The sequence below is a fragment of the Magnolia sinica genome, chromosome 3 (assembly GCF_029962835.1).
Source record: "Magnolia sinica isolate HGM2019 chromosome 3, MsV1, whole genome shotgun sequence".
Lineage (NCBI taxonomy): Eukaryota > Viridiplantae > Streptophyta > Magnoliopsida > Magnoliales > Magnoliaceae > Magnolia > Magnolia sinica.
In genome coordinates, this window is record NC_080575.1 from 127,973,586 (window position 1) to 127,997,767 (window position 24,182).

The window sequence follows — 24,182 nt, forward strand, 5'->3', positions numbered from 1 at the left end:
GCTTGACCTGTACATTTTATGCTTGCGTGATGAAAGAAGATTCTTTAGGGTTCCAACTGGACAGGTAAGACTTGTCTTCACCTGGCCCAATGGTCTAAGAAATTGAGCCCAGGCTTGGCTTTGATTTCGAACAAAGTATCTTTTTCCAGGGCAAGGCCAGCCTGTTCGACAGGTAGAGGGTTTGAGTAGTGATTTAAATATCGATAATATCAGCAGACATATCAGGCTGATGCTATCGATATTGCATGCCACCAGTACGAAACAAGGGGGGAATTAGAAAAACTCCCTCTTATCTTCCAATACATTGTAATATATCAACAATATATTGACACATTGTGATATTTTGAAATTTTCGTAGTAATCCCCAATATCGTTGATACATGTGATATTTTGAAATTTTCGTAGTAATCCCCAATATCGTTGATACATGTGATATGTATCAATAACGTCGTCCCCTCTTGCAAAAAAGAAAAAGAAAAATCAGTACAAAATGAAATAAAAAACTCTCTCTCTCTCTCTCTCTCTCTCTCTCGGATTACATTCCTAAGAGGATTTCGACAAGCCCTTTTGATTTGTTTAGAGAGGAGGATTTGGGTGGGAAAATCGAGAGTGGAGACGGGCCAGAGCCATCTCGGTGAGTTTTTGTTAATTTAAGTTGTTTTTTCTTCTTTAAATTGCTTAGAATTGGTGGAACCAAGTTAGTAATCCAGGATTTTGCATGTTTTGCGTGCTCAATCATGGGCTTTCATCTCCGATTTTCGTTTTTTTTTTTTTTTTTGGGGGGGGGGGGGGGGGGGTCTCTTTAAAAAAAAAACGAAACTTCTTTGTTTTTTCTTCTTCATGTGATGTGAAGACTTGTTCTATGAGATTTGGAACAAAGATCGGTGTAGTGCTTATCTTCAATCACGGAAGTGCGAGGCTTTCGGTTATCCACCTTTGAATCTTCCTTCTTCGTTCAAGGTATTTTGTGGAAATCTTTTTTGTTCTTCACCCAAACCATACAAAACCTTTCCAAACATCACCTTTTTTCATTAGCCTCTCAATCAAAACTCCACGACCCCTCATGTGTGACCGTACGACCACATTTGCAAGCCCCAGGACTGGTCCGTGCGGCGCACTTTTTCCTTCCCCCTTGCATAAGAGCTATCAAACTGAGGATGTAGTCATTGTTAGAGTGGACTGGCAGAACAGATTTGTATGCCCGATCCAAGTAGTTCAGATACAGCTTAGATGATGATGATGATAAGAGCTATCATTATTATTATTATTTTTTCCTGGAGAAATGGGCTATCAAGAAATTACTAGTTCATGATGAAAGGTCAGTAAACTATGGTCTTATCTAGATTCAGCCATATGGATAAGAATATTATTGATTTGATGCAGCACTATCGAGTGGAAAAATGATGTCTCATGATTATATATATAGAAAAAAAAAAAAAAAAAAAATCAAAAGCAGAGGATGGAATATCCCAATTTGGTTCTTGATTGTGGCAATGAGGTGTATTTCAGGAACATTGATTGATGTCCAAGTGTTTTCCTGTCGTAGCTTTGTTGCTAATGTACATCATGTATTCTGTCTCGTACAGGCTTCCTTATCTAAGAGCGCTGAAAGTGCATTGTTAGAGTCCATCCAAGCACGGAGGCATGGGGACACCCTGTACTTTTGGGTCCGTATGGACAAGGATCCTAGAAATCCACTGAATCAGGACTTTTGGTCTTTCTGTGATTCTATCAATGCTGGAAATTGCAGGTAAGCCATCATCTCTAATTATATATGCTTTTTTAATGAACTGCTTTGATATTCTTGCAAATAAAAAGTCGGACCTTAATTTCTAATGAGCCAACACATAACTAGGGTCATTGATTGCCCAGGCCAGTCCACCGCCTGCCTTGCCCAGGTCTAATTTTTTGGCCTGTGGGCTCAGTTCTGACCTCATTTCAGGCTTCACAAATAGACAACCGTGCCTGGGCCTGGTTTTAACCTTGACTTCTATTGGGGCCTAGCTTGAGCCCAGATCCAGCCCATTTATCTCTGTGATGGGCAGGGCTAGGGCCTAGCTTTCAGGCCTATGTGTTGCCCTCAATAAAAGGGCCAGACTGGGGCAGACCCTGTCCTGTCCTGGTCCATAGACAATCACAGCAAATCATTTAGTTCCTTCACCAATCCAATGTCTTGCTAACAAATTGTTCTCCAAAACTTGGCTTAATTGAAGGTTTGCAGTTTCCGAAGCGCTTCGAAAGATGTATGGCATACGGCATGATTGGGAATCTTTGCCACCTATGCCAGCAGATGGGGATAGCTGGTCTGTCATGCATAGCTGGGCTCTGCCTACCCGATCTTTCCTTGAATTTGTCATGTTCTCAAGGTATGCAAGAACGTCTAGCTAAAAAAAAGAAAAAAAAAAAAAAGAAAAAGAAAGAAAAAAAAAGAATGTCTAGCTTATGCAATGCACATGCATGCTGATTCTGGCGCAATAGTGGTGACATGCACATGTCCCTGCAGATAGTTTATTCCTGTCCTCTGTGTTTATACGAGTAGTGTTCACATGCACCTCAAAGGATGCTAAGCTACCACTCACCTTGCATAGAAGTGCCAATGTGGCACCTTTATGACATCTGAGCCATCCAAAATATGTGCCCCACCTTGAATATCGCCTGGTGCAGAAATCAGGCCTATCCGCCTATTATGTAGGTCATATGCTAATGTTCAATCGGACTGCCTCCTGGGTATCACATTTTTGCAGTTTGCCTTGTCTCTCTTTTGCAAATCATAATCTCTGGCACATCACTTGCAGAATGTTTGTTGATGCAATGGATGCGCAGATGTACGATGAACACCATCAGGGCGGGCATTGTTATTTGAGTTTATCTAAGGTATTGCTCATTCTAAATTTTACCATTATTACCTGTTTCATTCACAGGGCACTGCTTTGGTGCACAATGTGCGATAGTATCTCCCAACATCCAAATACCTTTGTCAAGAATGCAGGAAGTGTTTCAAAATGTGATTGTTGAAATCCCATTTAGAAACAACACAGCGAGATTCCTGCTTACCACCATTGGATGGTGGGGTATGTATACTAACTCATTGGATCCGTCATCTGCATGCTACACCATATATCAGCCATGACCAAGAAGTCAGGCTGGTTGGATCATCCTAAGCATATAATTTGAGAGAGAAAACACTGCGCCCATTTTGGCCTAGTTCTAGAGAACAGTTAGGATCCTCCAATCAGCCTGATTTTGTAGTGTGGCCCATGTATGGCTGGTCCTGTGAGGTGAGCATTCTGGATCCTGTGCATGTATTGATCGTTCAATTGGTGTGCAGTCGGTAAATATAAGCAAAAGGTGATTGATCATTCCTTTTCCTTTGAATTGTACTAAATATAGTGCATGTTACAGGACCGGCATTGTTATTCTCGCGTGCTCGAGCTTCTAGTGAATGTGTGGGCATACCACAGTGCGAGGCGCATGGTGTACGTGAACCCCGAGACAGGTGCAATGCATGAACATCACAAATTGAAGAGCCGAAGAGGCCAGATGAGGGTCCGATGGTTCTCATTCACCACACTTAAGAGCATGGATGAGGACTTGGCTGAGGAGTATGATTCTGACCGCCCAGACAGGCGATGGTTGTGGCCATTGACCGGTGAAGTCTTTTGGCAAGGGATTTACGAGAGGGAGCGCCATCTGCGCCACCGGCAGAAGGAGAAGAGGAAGCAGCAAACCAGGGACAAGATCTCAAGGATAAGGAAGCGGACCCGCCAGAAAACACTAGGAAAGTACGTTAAGCCACTACCAGAGGAGGCTGGAAATTCGAACTTGACGTCAGCGACGAAGTCAGGATAGAGTGCTCTTGGTGGTTCCACCCATGATCATTGAATTCAGTGTACGATTTGATAATTCTTTTTTTCCTTCCTTTTTTCTTTTGCCTATTCCTCTTTTTCTTCATCTTATTTTTGTTTTATCTTTCTTTCTATCTTTCAGTCAGGAAGGATGCATAGGTTTGATTTACATTTGTATTCTTCATTTGAGTTTTGGTTGTAAGATGGGCATCCTTCTGGTTATTGAAGCTTGGATGAAAGACGAATGCTCTTAAAGATGTAAATTCCATATATATTTTTTCTTTTTCTTTTTGGGTCTTTCTAAAGTTGGTATTTTTAAAACTACTTGTATGGATTAGCCCTCTTAGTGGTGTGGCATTCAGGCAACTCACCAACACTAGTCGAGTAAGCCTTCACGTGTTTGCACCACGAGATGCTAAGCTTCAAACTTCATGTACAGGCATCCTATATTTGTAAGGAGAACATAGAAAATGCCAATTGTCAGTTAAAAATAATAATACAGAAAGGTATGGAAAATGTTGCTTAAAATGACGGTTACAAAATCAGTAAAAAGAAGAGAAAAAAAACAAAGGAGAAAGGAAATGACAAAACCAGAGAATGTAAAGTTCCGGTTTACCATGGATCCTATTTTATGTAGTGGAGTGAAAAAAATGGCTATGTGCATGTGCGTGTATAAAGTTTATATATAAGGTTAAAATAGACAATTTGAATGACATTTTCTGTATGTTTGAGCGATACTAATATAAGTAATTCGAAAGTAATTCCAAGTAATCCCCATATAAATTGATATCTTTCAACGAAAAATTTCCTCCCCAATTCTATCTATGGGTAGTGAGTGATAAGCGAATCTCTATTATCAAAATTGCTCTTAATTTCTTTTTTGAATAAAACTTGTTTTCAAGAAACGCCTTTCATTTTGTTTGTGGAATCAATTCATTATTTTCGCATCTCTCTCGAGATGTATGAGGTTTTAAACGTTGAGTCAATTACACAATTTCTATTAAATGTATGTGACCAGCTCTTCTCCTGGCATATAAAAAAGAGCACACACGTGTATAGCCTTGCCCATCACACACAAGCAGCATGCCAATATGGGAAATGCACAAAATCAAAGCTTTTCGTCTGGTGGACAACAATACTAATTAGATCTTCTGGCCTAAAATAAGTTGTCTTCATTCAAATTACCAATTCATTATTAAAACCTTTCAGAAAAAAAGAAAAAGAAATGAAGACCTGGGATTGGTTAATCTTGACCCTTGGCTAACTTACGAATAGATGACTGAGTGAGACCAGTTTCCTTATAAGAGAGAGGGTAGGTCCCTTTGGAAGCACCTTCAAAAGGGGTGTTTGACTTAAATGAATCCCGTGTTTCGTGTTGTCCCAGAAAAGGCATTGAAAAGACCATTCGACGAAAATAAAGAAATGGTCCGAGGCTCACGGTGCCAACCCAGTTAAATAAATAGATATTCTTTTGCATCTCTCGCCATTTAGGATTTCAGGGTGTAGCTGCCCACTGGAGCCCACGTGCTGAGTGGTCCAATGATGGGAAACCGTCCATGTTCTGGACTCCATGCTATACAGGCTATCAGAATAAAGCTATAACTATCTGTAGATGAATTTTGAAGTATGGAAAGAGAATTTTCAATGGCTAGCATTATACTGCAAGAATTGAATGTTAGGATCGTCAATGAATTATGACTATAGGAGCATGAGTTACTTACACTAGTAACGATAGTTTGAACAGTTCAAATCATCAGACCACCTCAGCTTGTGGGCCCTAGCCGGTGGCGACACACGGGTGATGCTGAGTTGCTACAGTCACACACGAAATTGGAGAATTTCTACAATGGAGGCCGTCAAGATGCCTGCGTGAAATCTTCTCGGTCCATCAGTTTTGCCAGCTCATGTTAGGGCATGATCCCGAAAATCAACCAGATCCAAAATTCAAGTGGAGATTGGAAACACTTGCCATTGACATCTTCCCAGGTCCCGCTATGGTGTTTATATGCCATCCAAGCATCATCCAAAACTTCTTTGAGCCCAAGAAGGTTTCAATGGTGGCCGTCCAATTCCCACTATTTATTGTGGTTTGGCCCACTTGAGTTTCCAATCTGCCTGATTCTGGAGACCACAGTGGTCCCATAACTTACACGTGGGAAGGGTTTTGATAGGATAGGGTGCACCGTATCACAGTTACTGTACAGGTGTGGGTTTCTAACCCCGAATTGCCCATCTAAGACCATTCATATTTTGGGTTCTATGACACAGGGCCATCTGAAAAAAAGAAGAAAAAAGAATATTGTTGAACAGATGATTGTGTAAGAAGATGAATTCAGAACATTGAAAAACAAAGTTTTAATGGCTCATATTCAAATCCATGAATCAAAGGTCAGGATCATCAATAAAGCATGATATACGGTCATGGCTTTTATAAGACGGTAATGAGAACATGAACGGTTCAGATCATCATAAGATGCAATCAGTGTGGAAACCAACTCAACTCCTTTATACTCATGCAGTTACTATTTAGCGACTCGGCTCGAGCCGAAATCGTGACTGAGGCAAGACGATATGTAATATTTCAAATCCGATAGTTTTTGGGGCCAGCCCATCAGATTAAGGGTCTGGATCACCTAGCCATGAGGACTGTTCTTTATCAATAGAGATGCAGGTGATAGTATACCACGGTTCACTTAATAGACTAGATTTTTATTTTTATTTTTTATTATTAAATGCCTGATCACGCAATCCAAGAGGAGAATCTTATCTGAACAGCAGTCCAGTGGGCTCATTTGGTGTTGGGTCCCACTATACATGACATGCTGAAAATTAAAATAGCCCTCCAATGGACATCATTAAACTGTCGAATTGGTGCCTAGATGTGGACGTGTAGACAAGAAAAGATTCCAATAAAAATAATAAGATGGGCCCACAAGAGTGAACTAGATCATCAAAAGGTGGGCCCACCAAACGACCATCTTTGGCGGGTTCCTCAACGACAATGGGAACGCATATATTCCACCAAAATTGTTCGATATGTATCCAAAATTCTGTTATTCCTCTATTGGGTAAGTTGGAGGGGGGACTGCTTTCCTATTCTCTGGAGGAAATAATCAACTCCTTAATCTTCTGCCCTACAAAAATTTGTACATGTGGGGCCCACTCTTCTTTGATCCAAACCATTATACTGATGGTTCCACCTTGATGGGATGCCCTTCTTCCATGGAGGCCCACTATAGATGTGTGATATTAGATATAAACCAACGGTCTACATTCAAAAGAAAAAGAAAAAAAATATCAAAAGATCAGGATCTTCCAAGGCCCAATCTATATTTTGGGCACATCAGTCCCGTGAGCCCCTCATTCACGAAATGGTGAACGTCAGAAGGACCCTTTCATTCTCCTATAGATCGGAGTCGTGCATTTCTCAGTGTAGAGATGTAGGTAACTTCAGACGGCTCAAACATGGGTCCCATCAAGGACGAATTAGCAAGACCCAAAATCACAATCGTTGGATCATCCTGTTCTAAAATAATTAGTCAACTTCAGTGGATGAAATCGGACGGCTAAGAAATTATTATGAGAGGTGTTTCAGGCGATGGTCCATCTACACTGGACCCCACGATTTGGAGGGTCCAGATTAAAATTCTGTTTTTATCTAATAAACTTGGAAATCATGGAATCACACGTCACTGTCCGCATGTCTAGAATCAGATGCGGGCAGCTGGAACTATACACGTTTTTTTTTTGTTTTTTTTTGTTTTTTTTTAAATTTTAAATTTTTATTTTACCCACGCACACACACTCTCACACACTCATGCCCTAGTGGGCTTTCACCACCTATGGATACTCGAACCCTTGACCGGCTGTTGAAACTCCCGAGAGTCTACCACCCGAGCAAGAGGAAACGTGTGCATGCTTTCTAACCATGCAGAAGCAGTGCTTAGCTGGCGCAGGTGACAAGTTCAATTCAGCTTTTACTTAAGAAACACACGCACTCGCACTACACACGTATGTTGCAGTTGCATCTCTAGACACGTGTGTTACACGCCCCCATGTGGCTTGCATGCTCGTGCATGAACTGAAGCCTCACGTGGTCATCGATCATTCTCGTGACATGCACGTACAGGATTCCAGAATGTTCAAGTCATGGAGCTGTTTGGATTGAGCATACGTCGAATGATCACAACCAGCCATTAATTTGATGGCTATCAAATAAACGGTTAGAATAAACTGCCATATGATTGAGTCGATGGGGTAGATACAGATGGTACAAATCTCCTGAACAGCGTGATTGTCTGGCCATGATCCTTCCACAACGGACGGAGCATTTGGTTTGCTCATCCCGCACGTCTGCTAAATGCATGGTTGTGACTGTCACCTAAGTCTCCAGCTCATTCTCCTTTGAGGATCGTTTTGGTAACTCGCAGCACCACTCGAGTTGGTGGGCTCCATCCCCGATTTTCATAATAGCCGTCCTGATCTGACCTATTAATGACCCATGGTTCAGATTTGAACTCCACAAGTTCTGTCAGTCTGTTGTTTTGACCGTGGCCCACCCAATAATTAGGATCTTAGTTGAGCAATCATGTGAACGGTGGAGATTGCGGAGAGCTATAAGATCAGTGGCGATCATTGACCTTGGTCACACGTGCTAGTGGATGCCAGATAAAATTTAGAGGGATTGCTCTGACGTAATGGAGCCGGGAACCTTTTCTTACAGGCGTCTGGGGTGCGCGGTGCGCCCGTCGCCAACATGAGGAGAATATTCTCGTGAACTAATCGCGACCGGAGATTTTCAGAGCATTTATCGCGATAAGAAGATTAGCTTGGGAAGAATCCTCCTCGGCTGCAGTAACGAGGAATGAGGATATTATCCTCGGCCCGAAGATTTTGAGTAGTGGGCCCATTTGAAAATTTTAAAACGATATTCCGCGTAGTTTATTTGATGGGTCCCACCAATCTTTGCCTTATTCCATTACATGTAGACATTGGCTGTATGTAATTCGTGGGGGAATTATAAGATATGTGGAATGTGGTTGAATAATCCAGACCGTTGGTCCGTTGAATCCCACCGTGGATGGATGCTACTTTGAAAATCTCCTAGATCAGGACGTCCAAGAGGCCAATATGAAGACATTTTTTTAGTTGAATTTGAACCTATCTGTAGGCCGCACTTCAAAAGGTTACGACTGTCCTATCAAAGATATTTTTGAGCCATAATACATCTGCGGTGGGACACAACGGACTAACGCTCTGGATTGCCAAAACACTGGCCCCACTTATCACAAGTGAAAACCAAGCTTTAACCATCTGATTATTATTATTATTATTATAATTTTTTTCAGTTCGAAGTTGCACCATTTACTATTTCACTTTTTAAGTTTTAACCATCCATTCGATAGTCGCTAATGATTTTTAGAGATATGTTCAATCCCCACTGGGACCCACAATTTGGATGGCCTAGATGGCTGTACATCAGTCATGAGTGCCAGCCACCACCAGTTTTTAAATGGTGATAAAATAACATAGGAGCCGAACCAGCAGAAATAGATTTTAGAAGAAATTCTTGGAGGAATATGTTTTCAAAGTGATTAGAGATGTCTTAGTAAGTAGCAAAAAGGCAAGCATCAAATTTCAATGTAGGAGATAGATTCTCTCTCTCTCTCTTTCTCTCTCTCTCTCTCTAAAATTATTTATTTATTTATTTTTTTTAACCAACAAAGCATCAATAGGAGATAGATTCTTTTGACAATGTTAAAAGAGAGATTGGATGTTATGCTGAGGTGTGGATGAAGGGAGGGAAAGAGAGTCCTCATGGATATAGTGTTTCTACCATTCGTGCATTCCCCCAAACGCCATTACAACCGTATATGTCCTAGTCATGTTAATATTGATTGATGGAGGGTATTTCTCGAACCAGATACCCTTACATATCTCGTTTCAGCTTTGATAGTCCCGCATACACGTGCCATACAGCTCATGCACACATGTCCAAGATCCAATCCATCCATCAAAAGAGCCCCGGCTGATCTCCTGGTGATCAGTTGGGCCACAGTTTGTAAAACAGATGTACGGCTGTGAAAAACTTGGATGGAGTTTTCTAACCCATATAACTATTTCCAATGCTGGGGCCCACATATAAAGGGACGATCTTGGACCTATGTGCCATGCTGGCATATGTGTAGTATAGGCATGCATGTGGGCTTGAGAAAGCTCATTTTCTTTTTCGTTGTGACTTTCTAGTAACGGGTTTTATTCTTCCATAGAATCTATGATAGATATAAGGTATACAAGCACGGACATCAGATGCATGCCCACCGTTAGTAAATAACAAACCGGGTACGTCTTAGCCCTAGCAAATGCAAATATTTGGATAAGCCCAGCTTGAAAGCCCGGCCCATTGACAGTCATAACTCAATCTGTTTTTATCTTACTCAACCGTTCAGATGCATGCACAACTAAGTTAAGATGAGGATATTCTTCTCCAAGAAGGCTAAATTGAGTTTGGATGCGTTCACTTAAGACCAGCTTGTCCATTTGAAGATTGTGGTAAAAAGACAAAAAAAAAACAGAAGAAGAAGAAGAAGAAGAAGAAGAAGAAGCAAAGAAAAGAAAAATACAAGAATTAGAAATCAGCTTGATAACAAATCTCTATTACCTAACTACGATTAACTAAAATGAGATGAAATGATTCTTGAGTTGGGTAATATCCCTTGTAAATGATTTTAGCGCTGATCCTTGTATTGGGTAGAGATTTTTGTTCACCTCCCACCCTCAAAGAAAAAATAAAATAAAAAAATCAATGATCTTGATTCAATTGAATAGTGCACCTAAAAACACTATTTCCTTCCTAATACCCATCTAACTTAAATCCCATTATTAGAAAATTCACATTTTCTGATTCTAAAAATCTTTCAAGCTGCTGGAATCCAATGTGGTGAAGAAGATTGAAGTGTGACAACAAGCGGAAAACCGGGCCGGGTGGTTAGATTCCAATTCTCCATCCATATAACATTATTGGTGTTAAGCATCTATGTGTCATCCATGTTTTTCACTTCATCTTGTCTTCTATTATTGTGGTATTATTCTTTGAATTTTATTACAATATCCTGTCTACACCCACTTTCTTTCTCCTACTTGCACGGCCTCATCTCTCTTTAAATTACACTCTTCTTCTAACAACTCTTCCACTTGGAAAACATATCCATACAAACTCCAGTAATTTTCTTCCCTGATCATCCTCCGCATCGCTCGAATTCTTCCCCATTTGAATAGACTTGGGTATGAAGTTATTCGTACCAAGGGAACACGAGTGTTGTGCTGACTGATCTTTTTTCTTTCATTTGCTTTGATCAGATACATATATATACTAGAGAGACGGGGTCAGCGGCAGCGGTGGCGGCGGCGAGGAAAGCATCCGAAGACAGAAGGAGCAGGAGCTTATATCACTTCCTTGGAGAATGAATGGAAAAAAGGGTAGTGTTACGATCGATGTCTGCCTCCCATCAACCATCAAGCGCCCTGAGAGTGACAAGGAAACTGACGATGGAGGTTTCTACTTCCTGGGTTTCATTTGGAGTGTGCGGGACTTCTGCAAAGAAGACAGAAATAGGGTAATCTTCTCGCTGAAGGTGGGTTTTGCTGTTCTTCTGGTGTCATTGCTCATACTTTTCCGAGCACCCTACGAAATCTTTGGCACCAACATCATCTGGTCTCTCCTAACCGTTGCCATCATGTTCGAATACACCGTAGGTATGTCCATGCATTTTCATACTAGGATTAAAGAGGACCGATTCAACACAAATGTTTCTAGGATTAGCTTAACTAGAAAAATCAATGTGTGGGTCCCACCTTCATCTTCTAATGCCATCAAATCAGTCCATCACGTGCGCCCCTTCCTATTCTCCCAGGACACCAAAATTCAGATGGTGTGCTAGCTCCCACCTTTCGGTGGTACACTGGACCATGTAAAATCATGCCGAAAACCTCTGAAATCACTTGTTTTGGTCCACCAAAGTTTTTAAATAGCCTAATTTTTTGGGTCGTATGCATCTTCTGAATGGATTACACGAAATGTACAAAATACCGTGGGCCTCACGGTTTTTAATGGTGGGTGTCCCATCCATCTATTCCCTAATTTGTGGCCCACTTGAGTTTTGGCGCAAAAGAAAAGACTAAGGGCTCATACGATGGCAAGATTGGATGTTATTAAAACATCACGGTCAGCCCGACATGTTGATTTTTCCATTGAGCTTGTCTTAATAACATTTTTATTGGATTCGGCATCTTAAATTAAAATGTCTCTACTTAAACACCCACATCTAAAATTCACTGTCTACGTAAGTGATATGACTTACGCTGCATGGGATGTGCTCATCTAACCGATATGGTTGAGTAGTTGATGCTAATACGTACCCATGTATTCACATAAACCCATGAAATAGCATAAATACGTATTCGCACACACGTTTACACACACACACACACACGCGCGCATACGAACATGCACACATGCATGCTTATTACGGTATTCCCTTTGCATATTCCAACCTAACTATTGCTTGATTGATAATTTATGAAGGGGCGACGTTTAACCGAGGATTCAATCGTGCTCTGGGAAGTTTGCTTGCCGGAATATTCGCCATTGCCATAATCCAAGTGGCCATATGCACTGGTCGCATCGCGGAACCCTTGATCATAGGCCTCAGCATCTTCCTGATTGGTATGAAGACACTTGCAGGCCATAGGTTACATGTTTTTCTTAGGCTAAGATTGATTTTGATAAACACATTGGAATATCGGTTACGCGTGTAAACCGACAACACTCTAAAGATGATGGTTGGCCAGATTTCTGATCAGGCAATGATCATAAGACTAAAAGAAATTTAATTGGTTTTTACCTAGAATTGTTTGTTCATATATATATATATCCTCAAGAGTGGTGGGTGAGATAAAATGCCAGGCTACCACTCTGGCTAGGATGGATTACTACAAAATCATTCTAAATGGAATAATAAAAATCATAGAATTGCTATTAAAAATTGATCAATTTCATGCAGGCACCATTACATCTTTCATGAAGCTATGGCCATCGCTCGTTCAGTACGAGTATGGTTTTAGGGTCATACTATTCACCTTCTGTCTGATCATAGTCTCCGGTTACCGGATGGGGAATCCGGTGAAGACTGCCATGGACCGCCTGTACTCAATCGCAATCGGAGGACTCGTCGCTGTTCTTGTCAATATCCTCGTTTGCCCTATTTGGGCTGGCGAGCAACTGCATAAGGAGCTGGTCAACAGCTTTGATTCAGTGGCTGATTCTCTAGAAGGTCAGCTCCTTTCTACAATTACAGACTATGATCTAGATAATTTATCTGAAATTTAAGCCCCACATCTTGCTACTGTTTCTGGGCCAATGACCATTGGATCTTCCATACTCAGAGATTCAAGGCCCATCAAAATGAAAGTTACAGATTTTTCTACTTCCTATACTATGTTATGATATCTAAGTTCTATCTTTGATATGTAGAGTGTGTGAGAAAATACCTTGAGGATGATGGTTCCATTCATCCAGAGTTCTCCAAGACCATCAACGATGAGTTTGCCGATGAGCCTGCATTCCGAAGATGCCGGGCGACGTTGAACTCATCTGCAAAACTCGATTCACTGGTATTTCTCCATTCATCTTATTACCAATGACTACTCGAATCCAGATGCAATAGCGTGCTTTGGTTGCACCAAATATCATGATATTTCATATTAATCAGTCTAATATGGTGCAAAACATTATGAAATTTCAAGATATAATTTATTGCAACAAAACGCACCCATAACTACTAGCTATTAATCATGTTATTTTATTTTAATTTTCTTCTTCCAGGCAAATTCAGCGAAATGGGAACCCCCACATGGAAGATTTAGGCACTTCTTCTACCCGTGGTCCGAATACGTTAAGGTCGGCGCCGTCCTCCGCTACTGTGCATATGAAGTGATGGCATTGCATGGTGTGCTGCACTCCGAAATACAGGTCTTCCTTCCTTTCTCATGCCTCAATGCCTCATGCCATATTGACATGCATGCATGCATGCTGCTGCTGCCCTACGCTACCACGTACAATATGAAAGCGGGGCTGTCAATTAGTAAGAGCATCAGATTCGGGTCTCATTCGGTAGGGATATCGGGCCTATATAGTGTAACCGGATCCGAATTGCTCGTATCTGGGACACCATCGGTTCTAGTTGGACAGTGTTCTGTTCGCTAGTTAGAATCCAGAACGGGGTTTGAATAAGATTCTGGTCTAGAGTCGGGTCCACACAATGTTCGGGTATAGATCCGGATTTGGGCACGTACCATTTGGCATCATTTTCACTAAGGAGTAGAACAAAATAAAGAATAAAGCTAAAAAATCAGACGTTCGTGTACAGAATCAGACCCGATTCGGGATTCAGGTACCCATTGACAGTTCTACGAGAAAACATACTCCCTCCCATCTGCAATAGGGTGAGAGTATATAACACTGTAGAGTATTGTTAAGCCCACACGCGTGTATAAGGCAGCGCATCTACACGCCAACACATGCGCCAGACTGGCATAGATGCCCCGTCCTGAAAATCAGGACCGATCAAATACTAGGTGGGCCACTGTTCGAAATAATCAACGGTTAAAGAAAACATTACCATGCCTTTCTAGGCTATGAATTGTTTTGAAAACTGTGACGCACGTCGTGAGTCGTCGATTGGTTGATCTTTAGTACATGTCATCTCCACGGTGGGACCCACCTAATGGACGGGTTAGATCTAGCACAGATGTTCCACGGTGGTACACATTGTGGCATTTGAATGGATTGCTTTATAAACACAGATTGGGACGCTGATCTAACAAGACAGATGCTCCGGTGCTCTCACGACACTATACTCCTAGTTGCGTTTGGGACACTTAGAAAGTCCAATCCATTGATCTACACTGTTCATTAGTTTCTTACATTTTATGAGCGACCATGCAAACATCACGTAGATGCCATAAATATGAACTATTTGATCAATGGTCTTTAATATAAACGGTCAAGATAATTTACACAAAGATAGGTACAAACAACAATTTGATCCATCTATATCATGGATTGCTTATGATTCTAAAGAATAATTTTTAGTGGGAAATTTAACTATCCCATCCATGTCTTTCATGATGAATGACCAGAGAATGAGGCCAAATCAAATATGGATTGGATCATCCAATCAGTCTGATTTTTGTACAATAACGTATGAAATGAATTCTCAACCTAACCGACAGTTCAGATTCAGATCGATCAAGTGGGCTGTCCTAGTGAACCGATGCAATCAGGGGTTTTGTTGGGCCCACCTTCATCTATATGTTTTATCCACCCGTTCCAGATCATCCAATCCGTCTGTTTTTTGTACAATAACCTATGAAATGTATTCTCAACGTAACGGACAACTCAGATTGATCAAGTGGTCAGATCGATCAAGTGGACTGAACTCAGATTGATCAAGTGGTCAGATCGATCAAGTGGACTGAACTCAGATTGATCAAGTGGTTAGATCGATCAAGTGGACTGAACTCAGATTGATCAAGTGGTCAGATCGATCAAGTGGACTGTCCTAGTGAACTGATGCAATCAGGGGCTCTGTGAGGCCACCGTGATCTATATGTTTTCTTCACGCCATCCATCTATTTTGATAGATCATTTTAGTGCATGAGCCCAAAAAGGAAGCAGATGGAAGGGACAAGTAGACAATACCACATGAAGCAGTAGGGATTGAAATCTTACCGTTGAAAACTTACTAAGGCCCACCCTGATTTGTATTTGCCATCCAACCTGTTCATAAGGTCACGTAGTAATGCATAAAGGGAAAGCATAAATATCAGCTTGAAACAAAACTTATCTGGCACCCATGAAGTTTTCAACGGTAGGCGTTAAATCCCCATTGCTTCATATGGTGTGTTCAACTTGAATCTTCAATCTACCTCGTTTTTGAGCTCATTACCTAAATTGATCTTTCAAAATAGATGAACAGCTTGGATAAAAGAAGTGGATCATAGTGGGCCCCACCAAGCCTTTAACATGATTATTCGTCTCCCGCGGCCCAATCCATGCCTATAGGATTTTGACCATACTAGCATCACCGTATGGTCGAATTCCTTAAAAGGAATACAAATTTAAAATATTTCGTAGGTAGTCTGCTGATAGGTTTTTTTTTTTTTTTTTCATACCAAATTTCTCATGTCTTTGGATTAGCAACTGTAAAGGTTTTGAGTGAAGAAGTTATGTAGTATCCAATTTCGAGGAAGCGATGTGCACGTGATTTGTTATTGGGCTCACTAGAACCTATATCTAATATGTTCATTTTCTTTATAACCCTTTATTTATATGAGAGGATGCTAACTTCTTAATGACACGATCTCTATGTGACCCTCAAAACCTGATAATGTATAATGATGTCCGTTCGATACGAATTATTTTCTTATGATGTGGTTCATGGGACTAGCGGATGTTGATCATGCTTTCCACCATTGCCTTGCGTAAAACTCCGAAGTTAATGGATGAAGTGATTCCACACATATACAATGGCGGACCCCACAGATGGTGTACGAACACCCTTAGAAAAGGCCAAACATTACCTTTTTACACTTTGTAAAGAGGGTCTTCTTCTTTCTTAGAAAACTGAAGATCGTGGGACCCACTACCACTCTTACTTCATCGTTTCTCTTCAGCATTTCTCTCATCTGGCGTGCATTTGGCATTCTCCTATTTCATTCGAAAACTCCCCTTCTTTGAAGTCATTCGTTTCTCTCCGCCATTTCTCTCCTCTGACGTCTTTCTAACACTGTCTGACATTCATCCCAGAATTCCTCTTTGTTGAAGCTTCATCCACCACTCTCACCACCATGATCATGCAGTTCTTCAGTGTCCCCACTATCTTAGTAAATTACTACAGTGTTAGTCATTTTTTAAGGTAACTAAAACTTTAAATCTTGACATTGCCGATGTTATTTTTCTAAATGACTATATTGTGATGTGATTTGACATTGTGTTAGGAGGGTCCAAGTAGAGAAGTGTTAATAGTGTAAAATGTCATCCAATAAGGGATGTGGTTATCATCTAATATGGATTGACGTTAACATCCAGTAAGGGTCAATCTTGACAGTTAGTATGTAAGGGTCGAGATCGGGCAGTGTGAAGGGTGGAGATTGATAACTGGGAAACTTGACAGCTACGACCCTTAACATTTGACAACCACAACTCTTTATTTTGTTTTGACAACCACAACCTCAACCCTTAGTTGATGATAACTTAGACCATCGGCCCTGCAATACTCAAGATTTGTTGTCTTGTTCTGCTCCTCTGGGTTCTGGGCTATGCCTATCGATCCTGCCTAATTTACTAAATCTTGTGAAACAACATTCTCAGGGCTCCTGCTCTGTCAAATCCCTAAGGAAGGGACATGTTTTTTACAATTCATTCCAGTTAATCCTTCAATCAAGGCTCTGTTGTTAGCTAATTTCTTCGGATGTACATGGAAGCATTCTTTAGCAAATCCAGGATGTTTAATTAGCTTCGATAGGGAGCTTGGCTCTCTCTTTTTCTCTCGATCCGGGATGCAAGGCAGTTAGAGTCGTTGTCTCTCATATAGTCTCGTTGAATAGTGTTTTCCATCTCTTTGTAAGGCCTACCTTGCAGAAGTAAATAAGAGTGTAGGACGCTTTGTTTGTTAGGAGAGTCTTCAAGTCTCGGACTTTTCAGCTAGATGGACAAACAATCAGGATGGAAGTGAATGTGTGTTCCTTGAGGATGGCAGAGTGGGGATGTGGTCTGGTGCTGAAGCTGATTATATGGCAATTATATTAGATGGGTTGAAGAGAGTAGAGTTCTTCTATTGGTGTGCGACAATCCAATCCCGTCACGTTCTATATGGCTTCTTCTGCCGAATGTCTCCTAGGCCTTTAGAAAGGTCGTGGCCTAAATCTAGTCTATTTTGAGAGATCAATATGGCAACCCAATCTATCTCAATTTAAAGTTTACATCTTCTGCTGCTTTAATGAGTATATGATAGGTGATGCCCTTTTCCTTTTGTGGGAACCACTTAAATCCATGTATAAATTTTGCTATATCAACAAAGTTTTAGGTGGTGTGCTCCTTCCTTTCTCCAGAGATAAAAAAAATTAGACCCTTCACATTTGACAACCATGATCTTCACATTGTTTTGACAACCTCAACCGTTAATAAATGACAACCTAGACCCTTCACATTTGATAACCTCGACCCTTAAAAACTAAATAAAACACTTTGGAGAGACTGATGCATTCTCGTTATCCAAGCAGGTGGTCCTTGGTTGTTTTCGACCTGTATTCCAATAATGGTCCAGATTAATTATCATCTACTAAGGGCATGTAGTTATCCACTATATTGTCATCTAATAAGTGTCGAGGTTGACAGTAGGCCAGTAAGGGTCGAGAATATCATCCAATAAGGGTTAAGACTGACAAACTTCCATTAATATGGTCAAGGTTATCATATTAATAACCTCAACCCTTATTATATACCAAATTTGACCATGCCAAATATTGATAACTTTAATCCTTATTTTATGCCAACCTCGATCTTACCAAATATTGACAACCTTGATGCTTATTGTACGCCAACCTCAACCATGCCAATTATTGACAACATCGATCCGTACTGGATGACAAGCACAACCCCTACATTGTACTGAAACAAGAGTACAAAATGGGTCGATATTGTCATTATAAAGTGATCTAGGTTGTCATCGTTCCTAAAGCATATCATTTTCACATTCACAACCACGACCACCACTACAACCATCACAACAGCAACCTCCACCCACAAAAATCACCGTATTCACATCCTAACTCAGTTTTGCCCACAATGGTCCCTTTCAACCCTTAATGGCTTTGAAGTGATATCCAACAATAGTTAAAATTTTAAAAATAAATAAATATTATCCACATACCTTGGTTTGCCATTTTTATAGTTTTTTGTTACGAAAGAATGCATTTTATGGATATACAAGAAGCCAGAGTCAGAGAAGGTGGTGTCGTAGACAATCACAGTAAAATAATAGTGCCAAAAGGGGTGGAGGTGGGTCCTAGAGAAGAAACTTCGAAAGAGAGATGTGGGGTCGAGGTTGGGATTCAAAATGGGACCATGCGGTCGTTTTCGCCATTATAAACTCCTTTCCGTATGACGTCTCTGGGTCCCATATTCGGCTTTTGGTCAAATCTTCCTGTCCATTCCCTCCAGAATTTTGAGGAAGGTAAATGTCCAGAGAATGACCGACATCTTCAAACCTGCTGGCCCACAACACAACAAAATAACAGATATTATTCAAGCAAATTGTTGAGTATTTTTTCTCATTGTGGGCTAATGATAGCTCAGAACAATGTGAAGTTAATACATTCTCAGGAAAATCCTTAGGCACAAACTTTATCAATGGATCGAATCTACCTTTTAATGGTCCCTATGATCAAACAAATTGGATTTACCTTTTGATAGCCATTGTGAAGCGTAACTGTCGAAGCTTCTCACTCACGCAAGTTTTTATTGTACCAACTTGTGATTAACCATGAACGATACACATTGAGCTTTGTGGGGCCCACAATGATGTTTATATGTCATCTAACCTGTTGATAATATCATAGATATATGGATGAAGGGAAAACACAAATATCATATTTATCCAAAAGGTCTGTGGCCCACCAGGCTGTTTTCAACAGTAGTGTGAAGCTCACACTATTTCTTGTGGTGTGGTCCATTTAATCTATGAATAAGCTTCATTTTGGAATCACATATTACAATGAGCTCCTACAATGGATAAACTTTGTAAATCAAGAACTTGAATCATAATGGGCCCAAAACCAAGTGCATTACTATGTAGCACAAGACTTGAAGCCATCCTCTCCCCCATTATCATTACCTTTTCAGGCATGCAAGGGTAATTTGGTTAAAAAACCTTTCAATGGGCTACCCTTAAACTTCCGTCCCTTTGGTGAATTCCACCGTACCACAAGGCTAGCATGGATGAAATCCTGCGTTGAATTGAAGTTCATAAATAATTAGATGACCAAGGACTAAAAATCCGTTTCGGTGCAATTGTATGAGTTGTTGCTAAATCCAAGATGGGTCTACCTATATGTTCGATACAACTATATCATTCATATATGAAACCAACACGAGCAATATGTACCAGTTTCGTACGGTACTTTAAAGCTCGAAGACAACGGTATTTTTATTGTTTTTCCAAGCACCATATAACCTACGGATCACATTCCAATCAGAGATTATAGAAGCAAGTAGCCAAGCTGCTAAGCTACTACGAAGCCTGGGCAAAGACATAAGTAATATGAGGCGTAGCCTCCGGCCTTGCTTATTGCAGAGTGTCCACGACTCCACTGAACGGCTTCAATGTTCTATAGACATTCACTCCTACCTCCTCACCTTTGGCAATGAGCTCTTGGATTGTTCTACCAAGTTGTCATCTGTTAGGCTCTCCACCACTCTTTCTTCCAACTTCACTGACCTCTCCAATAGTTTGGCTGAGGCAGGCGTCGGTCTTGAACTTAACCTGGGTGGGCCACCTCAAACTAACCTGGCTCAATCTGAGTCTTATCACGAGACCATGAAGAAACAACCAAGGAGGCTCCATTCATGGCCATCGAGGGACGTCAGGGGGTTCGAAGAAGAGGGTGGAGATGTCAGAACAGAATTTCTCTCGAGAATGCGAGCGCTCGAGAGTACCACGTCCCTTTCTTTAGCTACCTTCACTTCCTTGCTTATTGAGTTTGTTGCTCGACTTGATCATCTGGTTGAAGTTGTCGATAAGCTCACTAAGTTGGCAAATTTCAAGCATGAAAGTGTAAAGTAAGAGGGAGGCGGATGAGAGAAATATTACTAATTATTAGCACTATTATGTAAAGGATCATATAAACCATGAAAAAGAAAGGACTATGAAACTTAATTACATCAACCAAAATGAAGCTTTATAACTTATTTTTTCATACACATTTTGTTTGTATGTAAAATGCTTTGATTTCTATCTACTTTACTGCCTTTATCACTCATCCACCTGACCTCAAGTTGGGCTGAGCTTCGCTCAGCAGCTTGCCCAAACTCAACCCGACCTCCTATACAGTAACTGGACCAGTTACGGTTAACATACAAAATCATGCCTGCATGGAGAATAGGGTTCATGACTAGACTTGCAAGTGTATGGAGGATAAATTTCATCATCAAAACCGTTATACATGGAGAAATAGGGTTTACAATGGGAATGAAAAATAGGGTTAAGAAATCATGATAGGTAGTTCTGGTTGTAACTTTAATGCTTGGATGTTTTTTGTATTATTTATTAGCTGCAAGTGTTAATTTAATCCAACTCGTTCTCACCTTACCCAACTTAAATAACATTATGGTTGAGCATTCAATACCGTGGGTCGGGAAGCTTTTGGGCTACGTTGGTCAGCATTTTGAGAACTTTTCTCTCCTAGGGTTAGATTGGACTTGCGCTAGCCCTCAGCTCAACTGGATCTACCCAAGCTGCACCCAGGCTAACTCTATATTACTCTATTTTATTAGCAAAAAAAAAAGTGAAATGTCTAGAGATAAAAATAAGCATGTTTGAATTTGTTGAATATAAATTAAGAAAATATAATTCTCATAAAAATGACATTTTTTCTTTCCATTTTAGTCTCATTTCCTTAAAATTACTCCTTTTTGTTTCCTTACCTATGCTATTTCTAAGAAACTGAGGAAAGTGAGAGTAAATGATTGATTTTATTAAATACCCATACGGTACAACCCATCTTCTAAATGCTTGGCATGTGCAAGCATCTATCATCAAGCAATGTATATGTACCTATGGACCACATGCATGGCATGTACCACCATACATCATAACACTGCATAGATGTCATTGTGCCACATGTACAATATGTTCCATCACTCTTTTTAGTGACCCATGATTCAATCCACATGCCCCAATGTGCCTTGTGTACCATGTGCCACCTTCATCTTCAAATGCTTTACATGTATCACGTGTGCTATCCAGCCACAAGTGTGCCATATGGTTACTATTTATCTTTAAGCACTTCATGGCAAGATGTGTGCTAATATGTGGCATATGCAACATATACCACTAAATACCTTTATGTGCCCTATATGTGCAAACACCTATTCTAGTGCTCCACATGTGCCATTATGCCACATATGTCCAATCCATTTTAAAGTAAAATACACAAGTAGATGTGCAATGTGCCACCCTCATCTTTAAGCACCTCACATGTGCAAATATACCACTCGTTATTGTGCCAAATGTGGCAATACCTATCTTTTAAAGGCTTCACATGCACCACACTTATCAACATGCCAAATGTGCATCATGTACCACTAGCCATGCTACTGTCTTAATTATGACAATGCATCACGTGTTATAAGGTAACTGGTGCCACAATCCATCTTGAACATAATATATGCATCATGTGTTATATGTTCGATATAGCTATATCATTCATATATGAAACTGGCACGGGCGATATGTACCAGTTTCGGACGGTACTTTAAACTTGAAGACAACGGTGTTTTTATTGTTTTTCTAGGCACCTTATAACCTACGGATCACATTCCAATCAGAGATTATGGAAGCAAGCAGTCAAGCCGCCGAGCTGCTACGGAGCCTGGGCAAAGACATAAGCAACATGAGGCGTAGCCTCCGACCTTACTTACTGCAAAGCGTCCACGACTCCACTGAACGACTTCAACGTTCTATAGACATTCACTCCTACCTCCTCACCTCTAGCCATGAGCTCTTGGATTGTTCCACCAAGTTGCCTTCCGTTAGGCTCTCCACCACTCTCTCTTCCAACTTCTCTGACCTCTCTAACAACTTGGCTGAGGCAGGCGACGGCCTTGAACTTAACCTCGATGGGCCATCTCAGACTACCCCGGCTCAAGCTGAGTCTTATCACGAGACCATGAAGAAGCAACAAAGGAGGCTCCATTCATGGCCGTCGAGGGACGTCGGGGGGTTTGAAGAAGAGGGTGGAGACGTCGGGACGGACTTTCTCCAGAGGATGCGAGCGCTCGAGAGCACCACGTCCCTTTCTCTGGCTACCTTCACTTCATTGCTTATTGAGTTTGTTGCCCGACTAGATCATCTAGTTGAAGCTGTCGATAAGCTTGCTAAGTTGGCGAATTTCAAGTATGAAGGTGTAAAGTAAGAGGGAGGAGGATGAGAGAAATTACTGATTATTAGCATTATTATGTAAATGATCATATAAACCATGAAAAATAAAAGACTATGAAACTTAATTACATCAACTAAAATAAAGCTTTATAACTTAATTTTTCATACACATTTTGTTTATATGTAAAATGCTTTAATTTCTATCTACTTCATTGCCTTTATCACTCATCCACCTGACCTCAAGTTGGGCTGGGCTTGGCTTGGCAACTTGCCTAAACTCAACCCGACCTCCTATATAGTAACTGGATCAGTTACGATTAACATACGTAGTGATATAAATGTAAAATCATGCCTGCATGGAGAATAGGGTTCATGACTAGAACTGCAAGTGTATGAATGATAGATTTCGTCATCAAAACCGTTATGCATGGAGAAATAGGGTTTATAATGGGAATGGAAAATAGGTTTAAGAAATCATGATAGATAGTTCCAACTATTATTTTAATGGTTAGATATTTTATGTATTATTTATTAGCTGCATGTGTTAATTTAACCCAACTCGTTCTCACCCTACCCAACCCAAATAGCATTATGGTTGAGCATTCAATACCATGGGTCGGGAAGCTTTTGGGCTAGGTTGGTCGACATTTTGAGAACTCTTCTCTCGTGGGGTTAGATTGGACTTAGGCTAGCCCTCAACTCGATTGGGTCTACCCAAGCTACACCCAGACTTACTCTATATTACTCTATTTTATTAGCAAAAAAAAAGTGTAATGTCTAGATACAAAAAATAAAAAAATTGTTTGAATTTGTTGAGTATAAATTAAGAAAATGTAATTTTCATAAAAATGACATTTTTTTTCTTTCCATTTCAGTCTCATTTCCTTAAAAGTACTCTTTTTTATTTCCTCACCTATGCTATTTTTAAGAAACTGAGGAAAGCGAGAGTAAATGATCCATTTTATTAAATACCCACACGGTACGACCTATCTTCTAAATGCTCGGCATGTGCAAGCATCTATCATCAAGCAATGTATATGTACCTATGGATCACATGCGTGGCATGTACCACCATCCATCTTAGCATTGCATAAATGTCATTGTGCCACATGTACAA

General features: G+C 40.5%; 2 protein-coding genes across 9 annotated transcripts in view; both read left to right on the forward strand.

The window, feature by feature from the left end:
- The window catches only part of LOC131241259 (uncharacterized), a 45,357-nt gene extending 41,226 nt beyond the window's left edge, over window positions 1-4,131 (forward strand). For 4 of the 6 annotated variants that reach the window (XM_058240015.1, XM_058240018.1, XM_058240013.1 and 1 more), the window contains 4 exons: window positions 1,587-1,750; window positions 2,214-2,366; window positions 2,796-2,874; window positions 3,403-4,131. In XM_058240015.1, coding sequence (XP_058095998.1) covers window positions 1,587-1,750; window positions 2,214-2,366; window positions 2,796-2,874; window positions 3,403-3,849 — 843 coding nt within the window. In that variant the 3' untranslated portion in view covers window positions 3,850-4,131. The remainder of the gene's footprint in view (window positions 1-1,586; window positions 1,751-2,213; window positions 2,367-2,795; window positions 2,875-3,402) is intronic. The other 2 variants (XM_058240014.1, XM_058240017.1) reach the window with 2 other exon arrangements.
- A 6,830-nt stretch (window positions 4,132-10,961) lies between these two features.
- Window positions 10,962-23,234, forward strand: LOC131241260 (aluminum-activated malate transporter 9-like). Of its 3 annotated transcripts, none has more exons than XM_058240021.1 (7): window positions 10,962-11,066; window positions 11,205-11,600; window positions 12,430-12,570; window positions 12,908-13,177; window positions 13,378-13,517; window positions 13,729-13,875; window positions 22,479-23,234. In XM_058240021.1, the coding sequence occupies exons 2-7, from the start codon at window positions 11,309-11,311 to the stop codon at window positions 23,097-23,099; spliced, it is 1,611 nt and encodes a 536-aa protein (XP_058096004.1). In that variant the 5' UTR covers window positions 10,962-11,066; window positions 11,205-11,308; the 3' UTR covers window positions 23,100-23,234. The 3 variants fall into 3 exon arrangements, with proteins under 3 accessions (XP_058096004.1, XP_058096003.1, XP_058096002.1); XM_058240020.1 differs by having other exon boundaries at window positions 11,009-11,129; XM_058240019.1 differs by having other exon boundaries at window positions 11,031-11,600.
- The last annotated feature ends 948 nt before the right edge of the window (window positions 23,235-24,182 follow it).